This window comes from Capra hircus, chromosome 24 (genome assembly GCF_001704415.2).
Source record: "Capra hircus breed San Clemente chromosome 24, ASM170441v1, whole genome shotgun sequence".
Lineage (NCBI taxonomy): Eukaryota > Metazoa > Chordata > Mammalia > Artiodactyla > Bovidae > Capra > Capra hircus.
In genome coordinates, this window is record NC_030831.1 from 23720694 (window position 1) to 23746795 (window position 26102).

Below are 26102 nucleotides of genomic sequence, written 5' to 3' on the forward strand. Positions count from 1 at the left end.
AATAGTTACAACTGTATGTTGAAAATTCACCATACCAATAAGGGTAGAAAATTTAGGAGTATATGGTTTGTTCTGCTTATAAACTTTTTGTTAAGTAAAATGTCCAATGTATTTATTAGTACATTTATGTGTATATATATTAACCACCTCATTTCATTAAAAATTTAAAATTCATATTAAAAATTAGAAATGACAATAATTGAAGGTTGAATTTCTTTATTTTCTCCCAGAATATTTTAATATTGAAACCCAAATCATTACTTTAGAGAAAGGGAAAAACAGAAACATGGAAAGACAAACATTTCATTTAACTTATGGTATCGTGAGCAGTCACTTTTTTAGGCAACACTTTTTTTTTTTCTTTGTAGAAAAGAAATAAAAAACAAACAGCACCATTAAAGAATGCATGATCCCTGAATTCTAAACAAAACACTGCCTAAGAATTGTTTCAATGCTTGTTGCACTCCGTCACATTTAGTCAGGTATCAAAGCAAGCATAACAGTATTAAATTGTAGCAGTCTTACTGATTCAACTGCTCCCCCTTCTGAGGATTTTACACACCTTTTCTGAGTTTTTCCTGTGGGAATAATATATTCTTTGGTAGAGGGCTGAAGGAGGGTTGGACTTCGCTGTATGCTGATATAAAATGTCTGTGTACGTTCCGGGCCTTTGCCCCCCAATCTGTATTTGTCATGCATGTTATGTTTGGGTTGATTCACATTTTGCTGTTACGCTGTAAGAGTAATACCGCCTTTTAAAAAAGGCTTTAAATGGCTAATGTCAAACAGATGTAAACATTCAGAATACTGACCAAAGGGAAAAAAAATACACACAAACACACGTTAGAAAAGTGTACTGAAAATATGAGTCAGATTAGGTTTCCATGAAGCCAGGGGGGGAAAATACAGCAGTACAAGAAAAATTATGGCAACCAAGTAAAGCACTTTCTTTGAAACATTCATGAACAGTACAAATACAACAAAGTTCTTTCTACAGTCTAAATTATTCTGCAACTATCAAAGAGAGTACAAAGCGAAATAGTATGTGCTATAAAAAAAAGCAGCTCCTTTAAATTATAGTAAAAATGCTTTTTGTTCGCTTTACAGTGACAAAGCATGAGGACTGAAGACAAGATTTTTTTTCTATTCAGCGACATTTTGGCTACATCGGCCCCTGACAGTCTGGTGAGTTCCTTTTCTAGGACTCTTCACATTGTTCTCTAGAACATGGACAGTGACTCTGGGCTCTGCGTATTCGGTGGGCTCACTCCCTCCAGGTCGCTAGCCCGGTGCTGGCCTCCACACTACAGAGCAGATACGACCCTTAACTCGGCTTCAGCTTCTGTCACCTGGGATTTGACCAGACCCAGGAGGAACTGGGAAACCAAGGCCACAGTAATTTCCCCTTTAGAAATTGTGCGAGTGTTTGTAAAGGCCATGGGGCTGTAGCATCTTGGATTCTTACTCTTGGCTGTCCTGTGAAGCACCGCACGCACCAGCTTGTGTCTGTTTATTTAGAATGAGTAAGACTCTCCAGCTCTAGAAGTCAACTAAACCTTCCACAGCTCATCCCCAAAACACACACCACCACAAAGTCTTTATAGCAACCAGGCTCAACCTCATAGGTTTGTTTTCAAGTTTTTTCCTTCAAACTAGACCTTAGCAGGGAAATAGTCTATGTAATTATGGTGCTCAGGTCGCCAACATTTCTGCTATTCTCACTTTGGGGAAGGAAAAATTTTTTCATTCTGAAAATGACTCTTGCATGAGAACGTTCATATTAACATGCCCATTAACTACCTAAATGTCTTTATACAACTTCAGGCAGATGTATATCATATAGGAGAGGGATCAGGGAATAGCAGTTTTCTTCCACCCCTGGTTTCAAAAGTGCTACTTAGGGAAATACAACCTTTGTGAAATTAATAATAAAAAAAATTCCATGATAGATGTGCAAGCCATGTTCCTGATATGGATATCACAGTGTCCAATTGCCAGGATAACACACACACTAAAATTTGCACATTATACCATGGTAAACATGTAGCAAATAATATACTCCATTTGCACATAGGCAGATATCAGTGGAAATCAAGACACTAAGAACTTGCTCACCTAATCCAAATATACTGGCTTTTGTATATATATTAAATGGCCATTCATAACATATCTGACCTATGCTTTACTTGTGAATTTTTGTTTCCATCTTTCGAGTGCAAAGCTTTAATTCTTCAGTAATATAAACCATATGTGAACACTGGGAATTTAAACAAGGGCAGAGAAAGAGCAAGGGCAGAGAAATATTATGCTCTTTGGAACAGGGTGATAGAATCCACATGTGATCAGCAACTGATTCTCCAAACTTATCATGTGAAAAATCAGAAAAGAGAGAAGGACACTTTTCTTTATTCCCAGTGAGTAACTTGCGGGCAATGTTCCACAATGATGGAATTGATAACGAGCTCAGTATCATATCAGCCTCAATTGTATCTCATATGCAGAGTGCAAAGGTTTTATAGACCGGAGTTTCAACAAGGTGTCAGTTACTAGGGTAATGCTGAATCTGCTGGTGTGGACAGTATCTGACACTGGTAGAGGAGCAACTAAACTTGGGAGGAGGAGGTGGCATGCAAGTGTCTACGTTTCAGGGGTGCCCCTCTGTGAGCGTGCCCTTCCGAGCCAACATCAGAGCCAAGCAGACCATGGAGACCCACTGATGAGGATACCACTCAAACCACCTGGTGCAGAGTGAACTAAGGATCCGCTGGAACGAATGCTGCCTTTCTTGGGAAGGGCTGGTTAAGTGCATTGCTAATATTCTCAGCCACTAATTCTGTTAATTTTAATGTGAAAAACAGAAGTGACAGCAACTGAAGCACTGAATCTCAGCCACGGAGGTAGGCCTTATTTGCTTTGATTTCTTCCTAAGTATCTTTCACTATCAGCAATTTGTTAGTAAAAATGACATATCACTTAATAAAATTTGGCAACATCACAGTAATAAACATGGAGGAAAAAAAAATGCCATGGTTGACTACTATCAAAAAAATTGCAAGCTTTTTTTTATCCTCAGGAATGTAATTTCCACTCATTCCAGTCAATTTTTAAGACGTAATTTAAGGGAATGTCAAAAGTTAACTTTGATTAGGACGATGCCTTGTGAAAACAACTGTCATTCTTACCCTGAACACAGAAGACGGCCCCCCCACACCCAGATTTTCTACCGCCACAATCGACCAGTGGGTTAAAGGTACTCCCCATTTTGTGCTCGGTTAATATGAAGTTAAAATGGACATGGTTTTTGTTCTTTCATCTTCCCGCAGTGTGCATGTGCTTTCGAACCTGCTTTAGGAACAGAGCCTGCTGAAACTACAGCTGTCCTCCGGCACGAGGGTGGCTGAAGTCCATGGAATGCAACTCAAATACTCAACGCCCAGACTCTCGGCTAAACATTGAGAACAGTCGTAAGATGCAGTATCCCTTTTTCAAAAGTAGTTCCACTACCCCAAACGTGAAGAATGCACTGAATTCACCTGAGGGTGGGGGGAAACCAAATCATGGAACACCCACAACAATTCTAAAGGACTAGTTCAGAGTCAAATGCAATTACAGAGATCCTGACTCATGAGGAAAAAAACTTGTTTGGAAAAATGTCAACATTTCAGCCTTCTAGAGTCCCTTTGGTCATCAATGACACTTTAAAAAAGAAATGGCCAACCTCTGTAGAGTCAGAAGTCAGAATGCAATGGTGTCATCAATAAAGGGCTATGATTATTTCCCCCCAATCTCAATATCCAGTAACTGTATTAGAGTGAATAGAATGGACCGATATTTACATCATCAACCCATTTAGGTGTGTTTGCATACACAGCATTTTACTTGTTTTCTCTGAATTTTTGGGCATCTTTTTTCATACTTGCTCTTAGAAGCCAGCCACGCACAAAGCTCTGAAATCCTCTGGGCCTCTTACAGTCTCAGGTGTCAAGAGGCTTGAATCAGACTGCTGGGCAAGAGGCCCACACTGCAATTTCAGGTAGAAAAGACATTTCACTATGATGTGTGTACCATGTCCAAGGCAGATCCAGGTAATCTGCCCATCTCCGAAAAGAGTCAAAAGGGAGGAAAGAGAGTAAGAACAGTGGAGTTCATTAAAGGTATACCTCCTTTAATATCTCTTGTGATATGAGTAAATATAAGGAATCATACACTTAAATCAGATTCCCTTTGCCAAACAGAATGTCATCACTTATGGTGAAGGCAGATCCAAAGGAGTCAACTGTGGGAACCCTCACTGGAATGGTTTACCTGTAGAAGAATGCATCACCACCTCAAAATTGCTTTTACCAATCTCTTTCTACATCTCCATTTCTGGTTACCATGAAGTAATCAAATTGTCCTTTTCCTTGCTACACCTGGATTTTTCTTTTTAAGCAACAAATTGGGAGGGAGTGACCTGTATACACACGTGTAGAAATTTTCCAGGAGTTGCAAATAGCAACTGAATATGCAAAAGACATGCTGCTGAGCCCCTTGGCTGGGATGCGATCTCGCCTCTCCCAGAAACGCCAGAAAACAATATGAGATACAGAAAAGAGCCTCTGTTCCAAACTAAAATAAATTAGCATGGGATAGACCCCAGAGTGACTCAATGTGTTGTTGATGATGCCGTTTGGCTTTTCCGTAGAGAAAAAGGGATACTGCACCTTTCACTCGGCTTTTATCGCACAACCAGGCAAGCGACACAGAGTTTAGAAGGCCCTATGCAGTCGTCGTGGCAGAAGGCCCCGCAGCCTTTGCACACAATCATGGCTTTCAGCCGGCAAGAGCATTTCAGTTCCAATTCGTCCGCGTTGCTGCTGTCGGCAAAGTTCTGAACAGGCATCTGGGCATTTTGAGCGGGCAGGCCCGTGGTGGGACTGGAGCCACTTCCCAAAACCCCAATGGACTTTTCAATGGCAGACGTGGCCCTTCTGAAGCTTGTGCTCCCGAAGTGGATGGTTGGATAGTTTCCACAGAGCTGCTGTTGTTGCTGCACCTGCATTTTCTGAGCAGCTAATTGGGTAAAAGGCTTTTGCGGCTCGGAAAGCAAATAGGAAGAGAAATCGGCATTTTTCAGCGCAAAGGCCTTCAACTGTTCTTTCATCTCATTCTGGTCGTAGGAAACTTGTTTCATGCCCAGTTCGCAGCTGCTGCTCAAACCTTCCTCAAAAGAAAGAGGTTCCGATTTTATATTGCTACATATGCCCGTGGACTGTGGCCAACTGAGTCTCTTAGTGGTTTCCATGGTAACCGGCGGTTGTTTTTGCTCGGGTGGGACTTCTGGGTTAGGATGAGGTGGAGGTAGCGGAGGTGGCGGTGGGGGGGGCGGCGGGGGCAGAGCCAAGGGGGGAGGGGGCGGGGGTGGAGGCGGCGGGAGATGCACCAGGGCCTTGTGCGGCATTCCGTGCGGGGTCCCCCCGACGTCATCACCTTCTTTAATGGGCACGTTGGGGGGTGCCATGTTGGCTAACCTCAGCTGGTGAGGCGCCGAGGAAAGGCCAACCTCCCCCAGTCCCTTCTGTTCAAGGTGCCTGTTGAAGGCGAACGCATTACAGCCTGCTGAGGTCTTGGCAGAGGCCGGTAACAGAGCTGCTGGAGGAAGGGGGCCCCTGGGTGTCAGAGGCATTTGGTAAAACTGCTGTCTGTGCGAGGTCCCGGGGTCGGGATGGAAGCCCCCGTTCTTGTCGACGTGAAACAGGGTCTGCTGGAAGCTACACGAGGGGAGCAGCCGCTTCTGCTGTTTGACCTCAGGGCTGTGAGCAATCCTGCTCTGCGCAGGGTGCTTGTTCAGCCACTCCTGCTTCAGAGGTTGGCTGTGTGCCAGCGGACTCAGGCCGGAGCCGAGGACACAGGGCACCCCTTTCACGTCGGGGTCCGCCAGCAGTTTCCCCGGCTCACATTTCACTTGCGTGTGCTCCCCCACGGTCCTGGCCACCCTCTTCTTGGGGTGGTTCTCTCGCTTCCTCATTTGGAGCGGTGCCAGGGCTCCGGCCAAGTAGCCCTTCCCATCTGGATTGGGCGAGCTGAGGGGCATTTCAACCACGTTCCTCTCTGGGGCTGCTTTACCCGCTGAGGTAGTCGGAAGAGGCAGGGGGAGCCTGTTGATCTCCAGCTTGGCTCCCAATCTGGGCTGCGGCAACACTTTCTCCAGAGGCAGGTTGCCCTGGAGTAACTGTGTGACGAGGGGGTTGTTGGCCTCCACCGACGAAAGACGGCAGCTGGAGCTCCCAGCGCTGGGCACCCGCTTCAGGTTGTCTGTGGCCGAAGAGACGGCCTCCTCCAGGGGCCCGGAGGCGGGGGCCTTCACGGTCTGCGGCGGCTGCGCACTCGGGGCTGCCTCGGCGGCCGGAGCAGGCAGCTCGGAGCTGGGGAAGTCTTCGGTGTCCATCCTGAAGCCCTTGTCCACGTCGTGAGGTTCGGACTTCACGGGGAGCGTGACGCTTGTGATGAGATTCCGGGGCTGAAGTTCCGCCATGTGCGAGTAGCTGGCATGCTCGGTCTTGATGGACTTGGGACAGCTCTGCTCCAGATAGTCCTTCTGTTTGCTGGAAGCCGGGTGGCTGGGCGGAGGCTGGCCCGTGCTCCGCATCCCGTCCTCACTCCAGCAGATCCGGCTGCCCGGGTTGTATGGATGGCTACAGGTGGTGTCAGCTTCACTCTTGAACGCGGCTGAGCCACGCGCCTGCTCGGCAAAGCTGTGACTTGGGGGATGCCCCTCTTTTAATTTATCGGGAACAACCAGGAGTCCTTCACGAAGACCCGGACAGGTGGCCTTCATCGTCTGACTGTCCTGCTCGGCCGCGGAAGCCGCGATGAAACTGGAACCGTGATCTCCGCCTTCAAGGGCCACTGGCTCAGGCCTGCTGATGACAGACACCTGCGGGAAGGCCACAGGTGGCCCGGTTGCCTCTGTCCTCCCGGGCCGGGTCTGGAGCTCCAAGCCAGCTTCTGCGCTCTCTAGGGAAACCGTCAGAGACAGGGTGGAGGTCAGCGTGGTGCTGTGGTCCACAATGACCTTACACGGGATCGATCGGTTTATGGCTGCTGGTGTGAAGCCGCCCGGGGTTGGCTGAGGTTTCCCAGAAGGGTCTCCCCTGTTCCGAGTCCCTGAAGTGTTTTCCAGGCTTTCGGCACTTAACTTGGGAGGGCTATCATAAGAGCTGATGGTCAGCATGCTTCCAGAAAACACTGCCACGGGTGGGCGTGCCACCAGGGCGTCGGTGACTGAAACAGGGTCCCTACAGCCGAGGGAGGCTCTCACAGTGGTGCCCATGGGCACGGTGGCCGGTTCTTCGCTCCCAGGCATGGCTATCTTCTCAGAAGGGTATCTGTTGTTCATTCCCGTTGGGGGCATCAAAACAGAGCTAGTGGGGAGATGGTTGGGCAAGTTGCTTCCAATCGAGGGAGCTGGCACGGAGGTGTACTGAGCAGAGCTGAGGCTGCCAGCACTGCTGCTGGGTACCAGTGCCAGCTGGTCATTGCGGGGGCTGGCCGAGCCCGAGCCCTCTGAGGGGGCGGGGAGAGGTGTGCTCTCCATACATTTTGGTATAATGGCTATGCATGGGGTGTCCGTTCCCTGGATGGTTTTTAACATGCTTATGTTACAAGCAGAAATTGTAGCGTTTGCACTGTCAACAGACATTAGGACGGAGGATTTATCAACAGGACTCACAAAGGGATGCTCTTTAATGGCTCCCGACAGAGCGGTGCTGCAGACAGACGCGGGGACGGGGTTTTTATTAAAAAGCATGGGCACACTGCTATTTTCAGAAGAGGTAGATGAAACCATTTTCTCAGGTAAGTGTGACACAGGTGTGTTTTCGTCAGAACTATGCACAGATAAGTCTGTGGCAGTTTCTGGAAGTTTCGTCGGGTTGAGAGGCTGCTGTAGAACCGTGACGGTGTCCCGGAGGTGCGCAGCCTTGTTGCTGGGAGATCGGCAGTTCGGGTTGACAATGATGACGCCAGGCGAGCCTTCAATTTTTGTTTCAGGGGCAGGAGAGACAACGTCTAAGCTTGGAGGCCCTTCCTTTGGGCCGAGCAGGGGAGGCCCCCGGGGCTCTTTCAGATTCTGGAAGAGGTGGGCTCGTGCTTGATGCTTAGCAAAGAGCTTGGCCTTCGTCTGCTCTTTGATGTGCGCCAGGGTCCGGGCCTTCCCGCCCTCTCCGGGGCTCCCCATGGCACCTGAGACGATGCTGGCCGCGGCTGCCACAGCTGCGGCTGCCGCCGCTTCGCGCTGGGCCCTGGCTTGCTGCGCTCGGGCCTTGATGTCTGCCAGGGTCCGGGCTCCCGTGTTCCTCCCGCTACTGACCGAGGTGCTGGAAGACGCACGAGCCTCTGGTTTGGAGACGGGTTGGCTCTTGATGATAAAGGGTGGCCCGATTTTGGAAAGCTGGATCTACAGGAAGGAGGCGGGGGGCGGGGGGTGGGGCGGGGCAGAAATGAAAAGATAAAGTAAGCATAAGGAGCACCGAAGAGGCGCATGTGCACATGATTCCAGAGGAGCATATGAACTCAAGGGCAGGGAATAACCACGTTTTTTAAGGGCCAACCCCTAAATCCAGGAATGGGCTTTGGGGGGTTAAAATAAAAGCAACAATAAACGCAGCACGAATGTGAAAATTAAAAAAATTTAACCTCTGTTTTAATCTACAAAACATCAAACAGTGACTTCATTTGGCATGGAAATGAAACATATTAAATGGAACATATATGAATGGAAAGGAAGCCCAAGGGAGAGGAACCCTCTTCAAATGAGGTGAACTAAAAATAGTTAAGCTTTCCACTTATCTTCCTGGCTGGCATGAAAAAGCAGGACCTTGACTGTTTGAATTTACTGGTCTTAATTTGACGTAAAGGAGAAAGCCCCAAGGAAGGCTCGAGACTAGAATTCTCAGCTGTGATCCCAGGCTGTGTACTTTAGTTTCTCCAACAACCTCCCAAGTCGAAGGCTGGAGGTTTTATGTGGTCCCATACCACCTAGCATGCTGCCTTATACATATAATAAGCACACAATACAAGTTTGTAAATTCAGTTGTAAAATGAGCCTGGCTATTTCCGGTCTATTTCCTTCACAGAGCTGTTATAAAGAGGGAATGAGACTGTTTTTGTGAGAGTGCTCTGCCTTCCAAAGGGATTTTGTTATTAGCAGTATGTTATATTGAAAGCAAGGGCAACTTTAGTTTTCTGCCTCCAAAATAACATGGGTTGGGCAGTTTATTTTGGAAATCCACAGTGTGCTGAATTTCACACATGTCCCAACACACACTGTTCACTTACTCATGCTAACTGAGAAACGCATATGTGTGTGCTCAATTGCTAAGTCATGTCTGACTCTTTGCAACTCTATGGAATGTAGCCTGCCAGGATCCTCTCTGTCCATGGGATTTTCTAGGCAAGAATACTGGAGTGGGCTGCCATTTCCTCCTCCAAGGGATCTTCCCAATCCAGGGTTCAAACCTGCATCTCCTGCTTGGCAGGTGGATTCTTTACCATTGAGCCACCAAGGAAGCCCAAGAGATGCACAGTTGTCACCGAATTCATGAAGCCTAAGGCCTAACAACCAATATCCCAAAGCAATGGCCTGTGATATGCTAGCCACTGAGAATGTTCACAGAGTCACAGATTTGTGGAGCTGGAAGGGATCTAGTTAAAGCCCTTAAGGTACAGTTGCAAACACAGAGCCTCTGGAGATAGGCTGCTCTGGGGTCGTCTAACCAGAGCACGATGGAGACTTTCAGCTCCCTGTTCTCTCCTGTTGACATGTACTATGCTTCCTTTTATTCTGTCCTCTAGAAAAAAGATTTTTCCTAAAAAACTTACATCTCTCTTCTTAACATTTGTGCACTTACATATGTTGACATTATAAACACGTGACACATATTACAAGATCATTTCAACTTGAAATTATCCTTTAGAACACTGGAAGGTGGAATTATTTTCCTGAGCTCTCATTTCTCATTTTCAAACATGTGCTGGTTCTCTTCTAATCCAAAGGCTCCAAAGAAAGATAAATTTAAAAAAGGATTTCAGCTTTTCCTTTTAAGTACTTCCCTTCATTTAAAAAATTAGAAACATAAAGCCTAACAACAAATTTCTTTTATCTAACTAATCCACATATGTTTACATAAAGGTATATATCACTTTGAAAAACAGCTTTTGACAAAAAACAGGATACTTCAATGTATTATATACTTATATATTTGTCTATACTTAAACACATTATACTTAAAAGTATTTCCTAGGGGAAGCATGCTTATTATATTTGTCTTTTCATTGCTTCATAAATTAAAATGCATAGCAGGGTTTTAATGGGAGCTTAATGTTCATCTTTTATATCTCTAGAATCTTATTTAATAGGGAATGATTCATTACACAGAATAACTACAATCACACCCTTAAAAGTCAACCTTAGGGAGATTAAGAGTCCCTATTACAAGTAGACGTCAGAGCAGAATAAAATAAAAAGACATGAAGAAAAACAAAGGCTGAGTTTGTTTATAATTCTTTGAATCAATCTTAATTTTCAGTTCACTTAGGCAGATTCAATTATATAAAAGGTTGGTATTCTGAGAGTTAAAATCTACCTGAGAATGAAAATAAAAAGTATAATTAGGAATGTTTGCCTACAGGCTTTATTATTTTGTGAAGTCAAATACTTCTTAACTATCTTGGAAATAAAATAGTAGCATTTGTATACATGTATATCTGTGGCATTTTCCTCTGGGTTTGCAAAGCAATTTCATTTATTTATTCAAGAAGTATTTAATGAAGGTCTTTCAGAAGCCGGGCCCTCTCTGCTGGGCAGTGTGGTGTGTGGGGAGTTCAATGTTTGTTGGCAAATGAATGAAGGGATAATACGTACTTTCATTTCTTGAGTGCATGCCTCTGACTTGATCACTGCTGTCTCTAGTTCTGATAACTTTTATAGAATGCTGAATTAACCTTTAAATTTATGTAGATCTCTGTCCTACATCTTGGAGTCCCCCCAAAGGCCATGTATCTGAATGGCCTGTGGGCTCCTCCAGGCCCAGTTCTCCCTCTTCATTTTTTTTTCCCCTTAAATGCCCAGGTCTAAATATATACATGTATCTAAACTTACTGTATGAACTCAATGCAGTTTGAAAAAGAATCACTTAGTATCAGACTGGTGCTGGGAGTATTGGATTATAAACTGTGACATTTATTTTTGAAAAATGAAATATCTGAATAGGAAAAGCCTATCTATGGAATTTTTCATTAAAAAAAAAAAACACCATACCTTGAGAGGTGGGACCCTTGGCTCCTCTCTTGGGGGCGGCTCTTTCTCAGGTGGGCTGCTGGACGAGATGTTCCGTCCAGCAGATGACTGGTCATCGTCTATCCTAGCCCTCTTCTCCTTACAAATCCCGAAGCCGTGATGCTCTGCAGTTTTCCTCTTTGATATTTCAGATTCTCTGCTTTCATTTCTTACCCCATCTGGGGACTTGGAGGGCTCTGACAACTTGGAAGAATGTGAGTTCTCCAGCCGATTCTGTGAGCTCCCCTGCTTATGCATTTTATTTCTAGAGCCTTCTGAAAATGAAGCCTTATCTACTGACGAGACGTATTGTTTGTCCTGTAGTTTAGCTGATGGGACCTCATTTCCCTTACTCTCTGTCTCTTCAGAAAAGATGGGTAAGTCCAATGGTGAAGACATCCCTTTCTTTTCTGCTCTTTGCAGGACATTATGATTTTTCACTTTGATCATTTCTGTAGAAGGAAGTTCTGGAATTGAAGTAGGATAAGATTTCTCAGTTTCAACGTGTGATTTACAAGGCTGCTGATTCAGGGTGTTACTGTGTAATTCTTCTGATGAATACGCTTCAGGAGCAATCGAAGAAGAAGCCATTTTGATGGGTTCAGGAGCATTTGATAGAATCTTCTGTTGAGAGGTAACACCCTCCCCCAAGGGCTTGGCAGGAGCAGAACCTTCGTCTTTCTGCGGGGAGGGTGGTTCTTCGGATACGGAAGTGGACTTCCTTTGTTGATGCACCATTCTTTCATTCATGGAAGAACTGGAAACTGGAGATGTTTCTGAAGGAAGTGGCAAACTGGATATAAAAGTGGTCTCAGGTGTGAGAAGCATGGAAGACACTGAAGAAGTTTCTGATGTCAAAGGTAAATCAGACATGGGTGAAGTTTCTGATGTTAAAGGTAAATTTGATACTGGGGATGCTTCCGATGTCAAAGGTAAATTGGACATCAAAGATGCTTCTGATGTCTCAGGTGAGGTGGATATTGGAGAGATTTCTGACAGCAAAGATGCATGAAGGTTTTCATCAGTGGCATTTCTCTGATTGTATTTGTCCACATTTTCAGTGCTAGACACCTCAGAGCAAAACGTTGTCTCAAGGGAGGTTGGAGTACACGACTCTTCTGAAGTGGATTGGTTTTCCCCTGCTGGGGATGTCAGACTGGTACAGGCTCCCTCTGGGCTCTCAGAAGAGAAGGATGTTTCAGAGACACAGGCATTTTCAGAAAGCTGCTCATCAGGCTCGCTCTGCAACTCCATATCCACGGCAATTCCTTCACTTGGAAATCGGCCTTCTAGGGACGATGACCCCGTTTTAATTTTTGGAGTGTTGGTCTCTAGTGCAGTTTCTGGCTCCTTATGTTCTGTGTCACTAACATGAGTCACGGATAAAGTGGAAGGAACGAGGGAGTCACAGACGTCCAGCTGATCAATGACAACCGACATCTCTTCCTGGGAAGATTCTGATTTCTCTTCCACGTTAACTTCGATCGGAGGCAAAGTTTCCAAAACATCATTCATCATAACACAAGATTCCACATGATCTTCAGGAGGTGCTAATTGTGGCTCTTCATGAGAAGTGACTGGACTTTCCGACTCCTCAGAAAATTCAGGTATTGTCTTGTGATTCTCATCCTGGCACTCACAGATGCTGGTCTCGACCTCTTCTGCAATTTCCTCCTGAATCACGGATTCTTCAGGGATCAAGATGTCCTCTGATTCTGACTCTGTCATTACATCTTTACCTACATCTACCACAGGACAAAGAGTAGTGCAGAATTCAGGCTCTGGAGAAATTGGGCTTTTCATGCTTTTTGGCTGTTGTTCTTTCAAAGGAGTCTGTGCAGAAATACTGGGAAGGCCAGGGGTCCCACATGAAGAACTACTCTCAGCTCCATCAATGTTTGGTCCAGATGTGAGCTTTACAGAGTCCTCTCTTGACATGCCCAACCTGAACAGAAATTAGAAATACTAAATTATTGTTCAACCACAAAACATGAAAGGTACAACTTGGATCTCTCACCAAATATAGCATTCATAGAAGTAAATCAAATTAATTTTATTATTAATTTTATTATTACTAAGTAGCATGCTTAGCCTATGTAAACTAGTTTATGATGGCTTAGGTTTTCTACTCCTTTTATGTGCTCAGTTGCTCAGCTGTGTCCAACTCTTTGCAACCCCATGAACTGCAGCCCGCCAGGCTCCTCTGTCCGTGGTATTCTTCAAGCAAGAATATCGGAGTGGGTTGTCATTTCCTTCTCCACAGGATCTTTCGGACCCAGGGATCAAACCTGCATCTCCTACACTGGCAGGCAATTCTTTACCATTGAGCCATGTGGGAAGACTGCTTTTATAATCGTAACTAAAATAAACTCTGCATGCATGCTCACTCAGTCATGTCTGACTCTTTGCAACTCCATGGACTTCAGTCTGCCAGGCTCCTCTGTCTATGGGATTCTCCAGGTAAGAATGCTGGAGTGGGTTGCCATTTCCTCCTCTAGAAGATTTTCCTGACCCAGGGATTGAATTCGTGTCTCGTAAGGCTCCTGTTTTGACAGGCAGATTCTTTACCACTGAGCCACCTGGGAAGCCCCAAAATAAACTTTTGGTTTTAAAAAAAGTATTGATTTTTATTCTATAAGTAGGGAAATATCAACCTTACCAAGTATTAGTAATAATAAAATTGCATAATACAAAAGATTAAAAAAATATGGGCTGAAAGGCAAAAGAATATAAAAAAATCTAAACTTTTATACTCAGAAAGTTGAAATATATTCTTATAGTAGAAAATCTCATAGTCCTCAAAAGATGCAACATAACCAAGTAATTAAGATAAATGGAAGATGGGTACGCTGTAAAATTCTATAACTGAAATGACTTCCAAAGATTAAGTTCTCTTAACCCAATGTAAAAGATGCCCATCACCTTATTTAAGTATCTAAATGTCTAACCTAAGATATGATGGAAATTTCATTAAAGAATAATAAATATGGTTGGGGTCATCAAAGTTGGTTCCACTAGATTACATCTGTGTGAGGCAAGATATTTCAGTTCTTTCATGTAGATCTCTTACAGTAAAAATATTCCATAAAAAGATAGTATAGAATATCAAGAAATAGCCTAGGCCATAAGACAAAGTTCATCAGAATTATGATTGATAATATTGTAAATCACTATTTCCTATCATACTAAGTTACAATGTTAGCATCAGATGGTAGGGAAATATGCTGTTCTAAATGAAGTTAAATTAGAGTGCAGGCAATTACAAGGATGAGCAGGAGAGAGAATATTCCCAGAGGAAGAAACATATTTGAGTGAGGAAATAGAGCTGTAACAGGAAAATACCTCAGTGAAATCTTCTTCAACCTTTTACTTAAATCCTCAAAATAAAAAGAAAGTAAGAAAGAATGTGCTTTTTGGGTATTTGATCATTGCCTTCTTCACTAAATTTAAGAAAGCTGAGAAAGAAAGATAGAGGATACTTCCTTCATAATTAGTCTCTCTTCTTTCAACTTTCCCTAAGATGGGTTCAAATTAAACCACAGTTTATATTATGCTAAGAAGGAAAGAATAATATAACTACACAACAGATGGATTTAGAACAGAAAAATCAGCTGGATACAAGGTCTCCTGGGGCCAGATCAAGTAAAGATATCACTGATACTAGATTAGATGGAGAATACACAAAACCCACCCACCGGCAGCCAAATTTCAGCCAGATGAGTCACAAGGATATTATTAAATATATACTATAATTTTGGGTTAGCATATTCATAATATCTACACAAGTAATTAAAACAAATTTAAGACAGTATTCTATCAAAAATCCTCAAGGAAATCAACCCTGAATATTCACTGGAAGGACTGATGCTGAAGCTGAAGCTCAAATACTTTGGCTACCTGATGTGAAGAGCTAACTCACTGGAAAAGAACTTGATTCTAGGAAAAACTGAGGGCAAAAGAAGAAAGGGATGGCAGAGGATGAGATGGTTGGATGGCATCACTAACTCAATGGACACAATTTTGAGCAAACTCCAGGAAATGCTGAAGGACAGGGAAGCGTGGCGTGCTGCAGTCCACGAGGTCGCAAAGAGTCAGACACGATTTAGCGACTGAACAACAACCCTGGATTAAAGGCAGAGTAAGCCAGTAAGAACCAAAATAAAGATCTCAAAGAGCAGAAAACTAAATCAGACAGATCTTAACTAAAGGGGAGCTTCAGTGGTAACATTCTTGGGAGAACTCAGAGCAGTGAGAAGGCACATGGTGTCAGCCAACTGCAAATTATCTGATGGGAGGAAAATATCCCTCCTGTATTGAGGGAATATAGGTAATCTGTAAGAAAATTAGAAGGGCAGTCAATGAAATGTCCAAAATGCATCAGTCATCCAGTATGTAATCAAAGATCAGAAAAGATAAGCAAGAAGTCCAGGGAGGTAATGGGACAGAAACTCTATGGATAAACCGCAGCAAGGAAAGGGTCAATTAAATAAAAGAACTGTTGAATGAATTATCTGCTGACTGAGGAAAAGTCTCTGTGTGGTCTTGCAACATGGGCTGTCTGACATAGTGTGTGTGGCACAAAGACAATGCTTGATGAAGACTGAGTTGATAAAAGAACAGGCCCAACACACAATAAAAACTAAGGACAGGTTCTTTGGAGGTGACTGACTTGCTTATGCTTCTTCCATTACAGACAAGAGTGCTCCCAACACTCCCTTTGTCAGAAAAGACAAGGAAGGCAGGGTTCTTAATCTTGCCGGACATCAGCATGATGGAGAAGCATCTAAAAATACAGATTCCAGGGTTCATCTCCTGGAGACCCCCAATCAGTATGTCTGGGGTGGGTGTCCTAAATCTGTATCTACTCTGTTTTTTAATTTAATTAATTCATTTACGGTTGCACTGGGTCCTTGTTGCTGTGTGCGGGTTCTCTCCAGTTTTGGCAAGTAGGGGCTACTCTTTGTTATGGGGCCCGGACTTCTTATTGTGGTGGCTTCTCTTGGTGTGGAGCACTGGCTCCAGGTGCATGTGAAGTGAGTGAAGTCGCTCAGTCGTGTCCGACTCTTTGCGACCCCATGGACTGTAGCCTACCGGCTCCTCTGTCCATGGGATTTTCCAGGCAAAGGTACTGGAGTGGGTTGCCACTTCCTTCTCCAGAGGATCTTCCTGACCCAGGGATTGAACCCAGGTCTACCTGCATTGCAGGCAAATGCTCTAGGTGCATGGGCTTCCTTAGTTGTAGCATGTGGACCCAATAGTTGTAGCACAAAGGCTTAGTTGCCCTGTGGCATGTGGAATCTTCCCAACCTAGGGATTGAACCTGTGTCCCTTCTTAACCACTGGACCACCAGAAAAGTCTTGTATCTAGTTTTAAAAGCTGCAATGAGGACTGTGATGCCAGCAGGCTTGAGTAATAGTGCTAGTAATGATATAAGAAGGCTGATAACTAGCCGGCCGCAATTTTAATTTTTGAGAAAGGAGATTACAGCCTTTTAGTTTTGCTTAAATATGTATATGCATCCAAGGTCTCAGGGCAGCAACTGAAAAGGAGCCTTCCTCCTCTTGAGGATGGCTACTTAGGACAATTCACCAGGGATGAGGTGCACTCATGAGACTCCCTCTGACATTTTTCCTCATTTACAGGGGAGTTTTGTGAAATTAGATCAAATGGTACAAGTTGTATTGCCTTAGTGTCTTCTATACAAAACACCACTTTCAAGCATCAGTTGTGTTTGTGAGAATTAAAGCACAAATTCTTCTACCTAAGATGGTCTAAAGTGAGTGAAAGTCGCTCAGTCATGTCCGACTCTTGTGACCCCATGGATTGTATATACAGTCCATGGAATTCTCCAGGCCAGAATACTGGAGTGGGTTGCCATTCCCTTCTCCAGGGGATCTTCTGAAACTAGGTCTCCCACACTGCAGGTGGATTCTTTACCAGCTGAGCCACTAGGGAAGCCCAAGATGATCTAAAGTTACTGTCAACTGTCAGCTCTTAAATCCCTCTTTTTTTTCTTACGAATCTGATTGTCTGTGAGACTCAAATTCTGCTCAAGGAAAATGTGTCCCTGTTAACTGGGAGGCAAAGGAGAGGATACTTTCAATTTAGTTCAGTCACTACCACGCTTATCTATGTCTGGCATTATCTTTAAACACACAAACAAATCAAAATAAGAAATTAAAAAGTGGTTATACCCTCCTACACTGTTGATGAGAATGTAACTTGGTGCAGCTACTGTGGAAAACAGCATGAAGACTCCTCAACAAAATAAAAATACCATTGTCATATAAGGCAATAATCCCACTCCTGGGCAAAGATCCAGAAAAAACTGTAATTCACAAAGATACACACACCCCAATGTTCACAGCAGCACTGCTGAAAATAGCCAAGATGCAAAAACAACCTGAATGTCCACTGGGAGATGAACACATAAAGAAGATGAGGTACATAAACACAATGGAATACTACTCGGTCATAAACCCTAACGGAATAATATCACTTGCAGCCACATGGATGGCCGTAGGAATTATCAGCCCAGAAGTTAAGTCAGACATTTACAATATGTTATCACTTATATGTGGAATCTAAAATATGGCACAAATGAACTTATCTACAAAAGAGACTCACAGACACAGATAACAGACTGGTGGTTGCCAAGGGGTAGGAGAGAGAGGGATTGGGAGTTCGACATTAGCAGAAGGAAAGCGTTCTATACAGGATGGATACACAACAAGGTCCTACTGTATCACATGGAGGTGGTTTAGTTGCTAGGTGTGTACAGCCCTTGCGATTCCATGGACTATAGCCCGCCAGGCTCCTCTGTCCATGGGATTCTCCAGGCAAGAATACTGGAGTGGGCTGCCATTTCCTTCTCCAGGGGATCTTCCCAACCCAGGGACAGGACTTCGGTTTCTACATGCAAGTAGTCTCCTGCCTTGCCGGTGGGTTCTTTACTGACCGAGTCACCAGGGAAGTCCATGTATCACATGGATGGAGCTATATTCACTACCCTATGATAATCCATAATGGAAAAGAATATAAAGAAGAATGTACAATATATATTTATTATACATACATACACTGAATCACAGCTGTAGAGCAGAAGTTATTACAACACTGTGAATCAACTATCCTTGAGTAAAATAAAGGGTTTTTAATTAAAAAAAGTGGTTATAGAGGAAGAATGGACAGAGCAATAGATAGTACTTCAGGCTTTCCTTAAAATAAGGACTAAACAAATGTATACTCAGAGTCAACATTTTTGGAAAAATGTGAGAAATAAATATGTGCCTGCCGCTAAGTCACGTCAGTCGTGTCCGACTGTGTGTGACCCCATGGGTGGCACCCGACAGTCTCCTCTGTCCCTGGGATTCTCCAGGCAAGAACACTAGAGTGGGTTGCCATTTCCTTCTCCAGAATATGTGTCTAAGGCTGCTTATCTCTAATGATTCATTAATGAAAATACTTAGACTAAAAAAATAGCAGATTTTTACTAAAATCCAGTTAAGAAAGACAAAATTGACTTCTCTGGAATTTCATGTGCTATTTTCAGTCCAAAATGAATTTTCATGGGCGAGTTATAAACCATTGAAAATGCATTTTTTTAAAAAATTTAAGTGCTGATGTGTCACTATAATTTTACCTGCAATTTCTTACACTGAGGGACTATTGCCTTTTATCACAGGTTTATTAAGTTTTACAGCACATGAGTGTGCTATGTGAAGCAAGAGAATTACATTTTCATTTCCTTCTAAGAGAAATGACAAAAAAATGCTCTAGTACTTACTTTTCTCCATAAAACCTTTCAAAGAATTTTTCTTTCCAAGGTTCTGTTTTCTTTTCCTTCTCAATTTCTTGCCTTATCCGCAATTGCATTTCTGGAGTAAACTCTCCTAGAAAGAAAATGCTTAGATATTGAGGAAAAACTGTCATATCTTTTGCCAATTAATAAAGAGAATATGTAACTAATTTGAGTAAACGTTTATAAATACTGAAAAGTAACAGGTTGAGTGCTAATGATATTTCTACGGCTTCTCTTTTTATGAACATCACTCAGTAATTTAGTCACAAACAGACTTGAAAGCATTTAGTAAATGTACTGTGTACTAGAGGTGGTAAATGAAACTGTGTATATTCAGTGTCCTTGATGAAACCAATCTGGTGAATGCCAAAGCATACCATTGAGTATAATAATACAAGGCGGAAAGCCCTATATTGGCCATAAGTAAGAATATTCATAAATGTAGGGAAAGTATTTAACTCTGCCTAAATCGATTAAGAAAGACCATCTACAGAAACTGAGTCTTGAGTTAGCCTTTGAAAGATGACCACGCTTTCATAAGGTCATTAGCTCACAAGGCACAGAGATATGAATATGTATATTTATGTTCTTTTAAGAGGCCAATTGTGAGCAAAATACAGGATGAAATGGAATAGGAAAGATAGGCTGCGGTCAATTAACCAACACACGTTTTAAAGAGAGCCCTGAATGTTTTTCTGTAAGAGACTGAGGGAGGTCCTGGCGGTGTTCAGGGAGGGAGAAAAATGGCCAAATAAGCAACTTAGAAACTGGCAGGGAGGCTACTAGGTAGCATAGACGAGAGATGGAGATTACAGTCAGGCCAGCATCTTGAGAACGTTGAAGAAGATGCAGATTCAAAAACGCAAGTTCCTAACCAGATGGACCTGGGGAGAAGGGAGAGGAACAAAGGTATCATTACGGTTCCAGAGTTAGGAGCTGTGAGAAAAGGGGTGCCCTCAGGAGACAGAAGGCAGAAGAAATGGTAGACATTTAAAGGGAACAGAATTTAATGCTGGCATTTTGGTTTTGAGGGGCTTGATGCTAGAAAGATCCTGCGGACTTGTGGAACAGAGCACTGAGGACTGGGAAAGAGTAGCTGAAGACAACTTTGGACGTTATCAGCTTATGGGCCATAGATGGAATCCTGGTGGTGAACAAGGCTGCTCGGAGTACATGAAGAGTTATAAAAGCAAAGAACAGGGAAGAGAATGGTGGAGGCATCACTATTATCGGCAGGTGAAAGAACAGGAGCTCCTGAAGGAAGCTGAGAAAAGGCTGTCAGAAAGGTACCTGGGATGCAACCTGAGATATATTATGAATGTCTAAAGGAAATGGCTTCAACTGCTCTGGTGAAAGAAAAAGCACACAGTTAACTATAATACTGTAAAAAACCCTGTAAAAGTCACAAGAATACATGTAGTAAAAGTACAGAGAGGGAAAGCACTTAATTCTGCCTAAAGCAACTAGGGAAGACCATGCATAGAACCTGATTCTTGAGTTAGCTTCTGAAAAGTGACCAAGCTTTCAGTTCACAAGGCACAGAGATACGAATATGTATTGGATGGGGTAGAAGACAAGTGAGATATTGGAGAAGCAACATGAAAGGCAGGACAGAAGACACTGGACTTTAAAGTCAAGAAAGCAATTCATATTCTCTAGAAAGAACTGTTTCCTCTGTGCAAGACTGGGCCACTCCCAGCCGTAACAGCGTGCTTGGGGAAGGGAGTAAAAATGTGGTAACACTGGATATTTTCTGGTCTTTCAAGAAGATTGGTGACTAAGGGAAGGATAAGGCAAAGTGTGCCTTCAGGGGAAGACAACATTAAAAGAAGATTCTTCAGACTCTTAGGCATTAAGAAAATATATAATATATCAAACATATAATTAAAATGATTATTCCAAAGAATATCTTGCTATATCAAACTGTTATCATGTTCTAGATAATGCTATGCTTTCTTCAAAATTCCTGGACATCAAAATTGCCAAGAATAATAAGAGAATTAATGAAGTCATTTGAAATAGGATGTGAGTTTTAATTCAAGTATACTTCAGTGGGGGAAATGACTTGGGAATCAGAGAAGAGTGCAAATCTCAGAACAGTATGTGTACTCAAATCTGTTAAATAATAATGGAAAATAGAAATTTACCTTCTGCCAGTCGCTGTTTCCAGCCTTGTGCTGCATATGCAAAGAATTCATTATTTAGAGCTGAAGTACTGAGGCGTAAAATTCCATCACTTCCCATCTAGGAAATAAGCCGACAAAAACAAGATTCCATCAAGAATAATTCAAAGCAAAAGCAAGCAGGAAAGAAGCGAAAACTGAAGGTATGTGTAAGAGAGAGAGAAAATGAGAGTGAAAGACAGGGCAGGAGGCAGGGAGGAAAGGAAGGAATTTAACAAAAGATGAATCTCCTAGTAGGAAAACTGCACTGTTTACAGTGACTATTATAATGACTAAATACAGCAATTTAAAGGAAGTCTGTATCAGGCATTTCCATTATCAGTGGTGAGTATAACAAATATATGTGGTTTAATCAAAGAAGTTTTCTATTTTTATCATTTTATTGTGCTTTAAGGGGTACCAAATGAAAAATCAAGATATGTGCACACCTTTAGATTGAGTTTTTTAAAATTAAATTTTCTGAATTTTTTGTGAAAGCAAAAGAAATCTAGTCAGATCACTTGGATTCTTCCACTGTCTTGAGGTTTAGGCAACAGAAAGTTCTGGAGCATATTAAAACACACCCATGCTCTCATACATACCTCTCTCTCTTCTTCTCCCCTCTCTGGATGCACACAGGAAACAAGTATACAAAGTTTAACAGCAGTATACTCTATATGCTACTAATGTTTTCCCTCAAATATTTTTAAAATTCATGTATAGAAGAGATTCAGAGAAGCATCACCAAACTGGATGCTTTTTTTAACTTTCCAACTATTTACAACATCTTTTCTGGGTATATATTCTGCCTGCTGAGACGGGATAAAAAGAACTAGTGTGTCCTTGGCTGACTTTGTAAGTAGCTGTGGAGTGAAGAGAAAACATATAAAAAGTTAAACAATGCCAAAAATAAGGTGAGTGGGAATTAAGAAGGGAAAAAAAAAAAAAAAGTTAGGGAAGATATCTAGGTGGCCCTGAGTAGTTGAGAAGAACTTGATGCCAGAGGTGAAATGGGTTAGGGTCTTGGGAGATTAACAGGATTGGGACAGGATGGTTTTATACAAAGCATACAGTACAGGGGGTAAACTGTGTTGTGGACACAGGATGTCGCGATCAGTAACTGGACGGTTCGTGAAGAGGTGAAGATGTCTTAGCCTGCTACTCAAAGGCTTGGCAAACTGTAGCTCCAGTCATATCTTCAAAGATTTCTTTTTATTCTCACAAACACACTCATATCCTAAGCTCTAAGGAGTCTTTGCCATCTGAAAACACACTCAGATTTCCTATCCCCATGTTTTCATTCTTTTTTTTTTTTTGTCTTCTTTACACGCCATTTTCACCCACAGAAACGCTGTCCCTCTTTTAAAATTTAACTCAAACCATGACTTCATGAACGTGTCAGCTAAACCATCATTCAGGAGCAAAGAAGAAAACTGGGTTGAACACTAAATCTTATACTAGCGACTCTAAATGGAATCTCTTGTTCAGTCGCTCAGTCGTGTATGACTCTTTGTGACCCTATGGACTGCAGCACCAGGCTCCTCTGCCCTTCACTGTCTTAGAGTTTGTGCAAACGCATGTCCATGGAGTCAGTGATGCCATCCAAATATCTCATCCTCTGGTACTCCCTTTTCCTCTTAACCTAAATGGAATAATGGTCAAAAAATCCAGAGAAGAGAGGCACTGAACAGATGTGACATAAGCTGAATGCTGCCATCACGACAGCCACAGATTAGAGATCTTGCATTTCCTCACCTAAGATACCGATAACCACACTAAAATATTTAGTCCACTTGGAAAACTTCACACAAGACTGTTCACTCATGGATTCACCATTTCCTCCCAATGACTTCATCTTCATCCAATAGATACTTATTGCATGCGTGCATGTTCAGTTGCTTCAGTCGTGTCTGACTCTTGCGAGCCCAGGGGCTGTAGCCCCCTGACTCCTTTGTTCATGGAATTATTCAGGCAAGGATACTGTAGTGGGTTGCCATTTCCTCCTCTAGGGAATCTTCCCTACCCAGGGATCGAACCAGCATCTTCTGTGTCTCTTGCATTGGCAAGTGGGTTCTTTACCACTAGCACCACCTGGGAAGCCCAGATACTTATTAAGTCACTTATATGAACCTGTGTACCTGGCACTTGTCTGGGTGCAGGCAATACAGCGGCAGTAAAAGGAAAAGCCTCTACCCTCATTTTCGAATGTACTCCACATATAGCAGATGCTTCTGGTCCCTCTCTCCCACCCACCTGGGCTCAGCAGTTGTGACGTCTGGTGACACTTCCATGACAGTCTCCACCTCAGGGTCTCACCACAGCCCCAAAATGGGAGTGGATAAATTGGACAATTTTGGACACCACCTTTTGGGATGCAGTTATGAACTGAACCAAAGGATGCCATTTGGTGCTGTATCCCCAACAGTTAGAACAAGTAGGTGGAAGGCAAGTGCCTTGAAGAGAAAAGTGAAGTAGTTTACTATGAGGTGCATTTATGGAAGGCTATGATGAACAAAGTTAGATTTTCTACATCTGAGCACATGCGTGTGCTGAACAATTTGGAGTCCATGCACAATGCCTGTTATATTGCAGGTACTCAATAAATGTTTATTGCACTCTCCTTGCTTTGTGTAAGTGAACGATTTAACACTGAACTCTAGTAGCTGACATGCAGGATTTTAGTTTAGTATATTTTGCCAGGCCAGGGGACATGACGAGTTATTAATTGACATTTCAGCATAATTTTAAGACACAAAGAAATACCAGATCCAGATTAGCTCTGACAGAGTCTCAAGATTTCAGCACATGAAAATGCACAACAGTGTGAAATGACCACATTCAAGAATATGGAAGCTAGCCCTGGAGGAAACTATTTTTCTTTTAAAACAGAAAAATAATATTAATGGCCAGCCTTCCAGCCTGTATGAGACAGCACAATTAAACATGAGGGCTGAATTTGGCTTAGGAAATACATGCCAATAAAACTTTTGAAATACACAATTAATTTTATGGCCTTTAAGAAATACTGTCCAAAAGACATGGCATTTAAATGAGCTGGAACAATAAACATTTCTGAAAGGTTTACTTATTTATCACCGAGCTATAAATTCTTGTTTTTTTCTGATTACCCACAATAGAAACATTCATTCTATGTAACTTTCTTACAATGAAAAATCTAAAGAAGTTATTGATAAGTTATGTTTTATTTTTAATTAGAAGGAGAAAATCTCTGTGTTTGCTCATTGCTCTGGAGGAAAATAAGTGTAAGGAAGGAAATCTTATTTGTGGAGAGTTCCTTTCACGAAGATTTAAGTCTTGATTGGTGAGTATATCACTTGCCTTTGGGGTTGATTACATTAACATACCTTTTATGGGATGTCTATCAGTGGAATGCAAAGGATTAAAAAGATGTTGCTACTTACAAGCCATCCAGTGTTTGACATTCAATTAATATTGTTCTATGTGAGAATATATCTTGGGTTAATAATAATCCTTTGCACATCTAATAGATTATGTATCCCTTTTTCTAATTTGGGATTTCCTGCAAGTGATTTGGGCTTCCCAGGTGGTGCAAGTGGTAAAGAACCCTCCTGCCAATGCAGGAGATATGAGAGATGAAGGTTTGATCCCTGGGTTGGGAAGATCCCCTGGAGGAGTGCATTGTAACCCACTGCAGTATTCTTGCTGGCAGAATCCCATGGACGGAGGCACCTGGAGGGCGACAGTCCACAGAGAGGCAAAGAGTTGGACATGACTGAAGTGACTTAGCACGCAAGTGATTTGGAATGGATGGCAGGTGGGCTGCTTAGATGAACAGTGAGAAATGTGCTGCAGAGTCCGAAAGTGGCTAAATCCTAACAGGGCATCTGGACAGACCAAGCAGTTTGGAATTTATTCTACAGGTAGTGGGGAGGGAGCCAATCGAAACAAAGTCAAAACAAGATGAAAACGTCCATGCTGAGAGTGTGGTAAGCAGCAGACTGTGAATCTGTTGATGTAGATGGTGTGTCCGGGATGGGCCTCTCTGCTCATTGCTGATCAAGAACACCGGAGCCGACACTTGCATGAGTGAAGGAGAAGCCACCAGCCATCGGGGGAGGGTGTGCTCAGTGGATGGATGTACTTGCAGAGGCCCTCAGGTGGGGCTTGCGAGGAGGCCCTAAGAGCTCGAGAGACCTTGACAGTGGGAGGAACAGGGGCTCAAAGACCAGAATCATACTGGGCCTGGCAGCCCACTGAAAAGACTGGCTGGTCCCTTCTGAGTGAGCTGGAGAGCCTCTGGGGGATCTGGGCCCAACAATGAAAAGCTCTGACATTTCAAATGGAGAGCTCTGACTCGGGTGTTTAAAAAAGACTTCAGAGCTGCCCAAGAGCAATATAAATACCAGGTCACGTCTGTGATTTTAATTTTTCTAATAATCACACTGAAAGCAGTAAAAACATGAAACTCATTCTAATAACACAGTTTTAATCTGACCTATCCAAGATGTTGTTTCAATATATAATCAATATGAGACATTGTCAATGAGCTATTTCTCATTCTCTCTGTATACTAATTCTTTGATGTCCACTATGTATTTTTAGAACATTATCTTAGTTTAGATAACCCATATTTCTAAAGCTCCACAGTCACTGCTGGCTAGCAACTACTGTTGTGGAGAGCACAGTTTTAGAAGACAAGAGACTCACCAGGGACATGAGGATGTAGTTATTGAGATAATCCAGATGGTAGCTGCGCTAGGTTGACAGCTACAGAGATGGCAAGAAAGGCTGGGTTCCAATTATATTCGGAAGGTTGAGCCAATACTACTTGATGATGGA

General features: G+C 42.9%; 1 protein-coding gene across 1 annotated transcript in view; it reads right to left on the bottom strand.

Annotated features, from left to right (window-relative positions):
* Positions 206-26102, bottom strand: part of ASXL3 (additional sex combs like 3, transcriptional regulator) — a 198720-nt gene continuing 172823 nt past the window's right edge. Inside the window, exons 10-13 of the mRNA XM_018039352.1 lie at positions 21267-21363; positions 19105-19210; positions 11300-13262; positions 206-8437 (exon numbers count right to left, since the gene is read on the bottom strand). Coding sequence (XP_017894841.1) covers positions 4718-8437; positions 11300-13262; positions 19105-19210; positions 21267-21363 — 5886 coding nt within the window. The 3' untranslated portion in view covers positions 206-4717. The remainder of the gene's footprint in view (positions 8438-11299; positions 13263-19104; positions 19211-21266; positions 21364-26102) is intronic.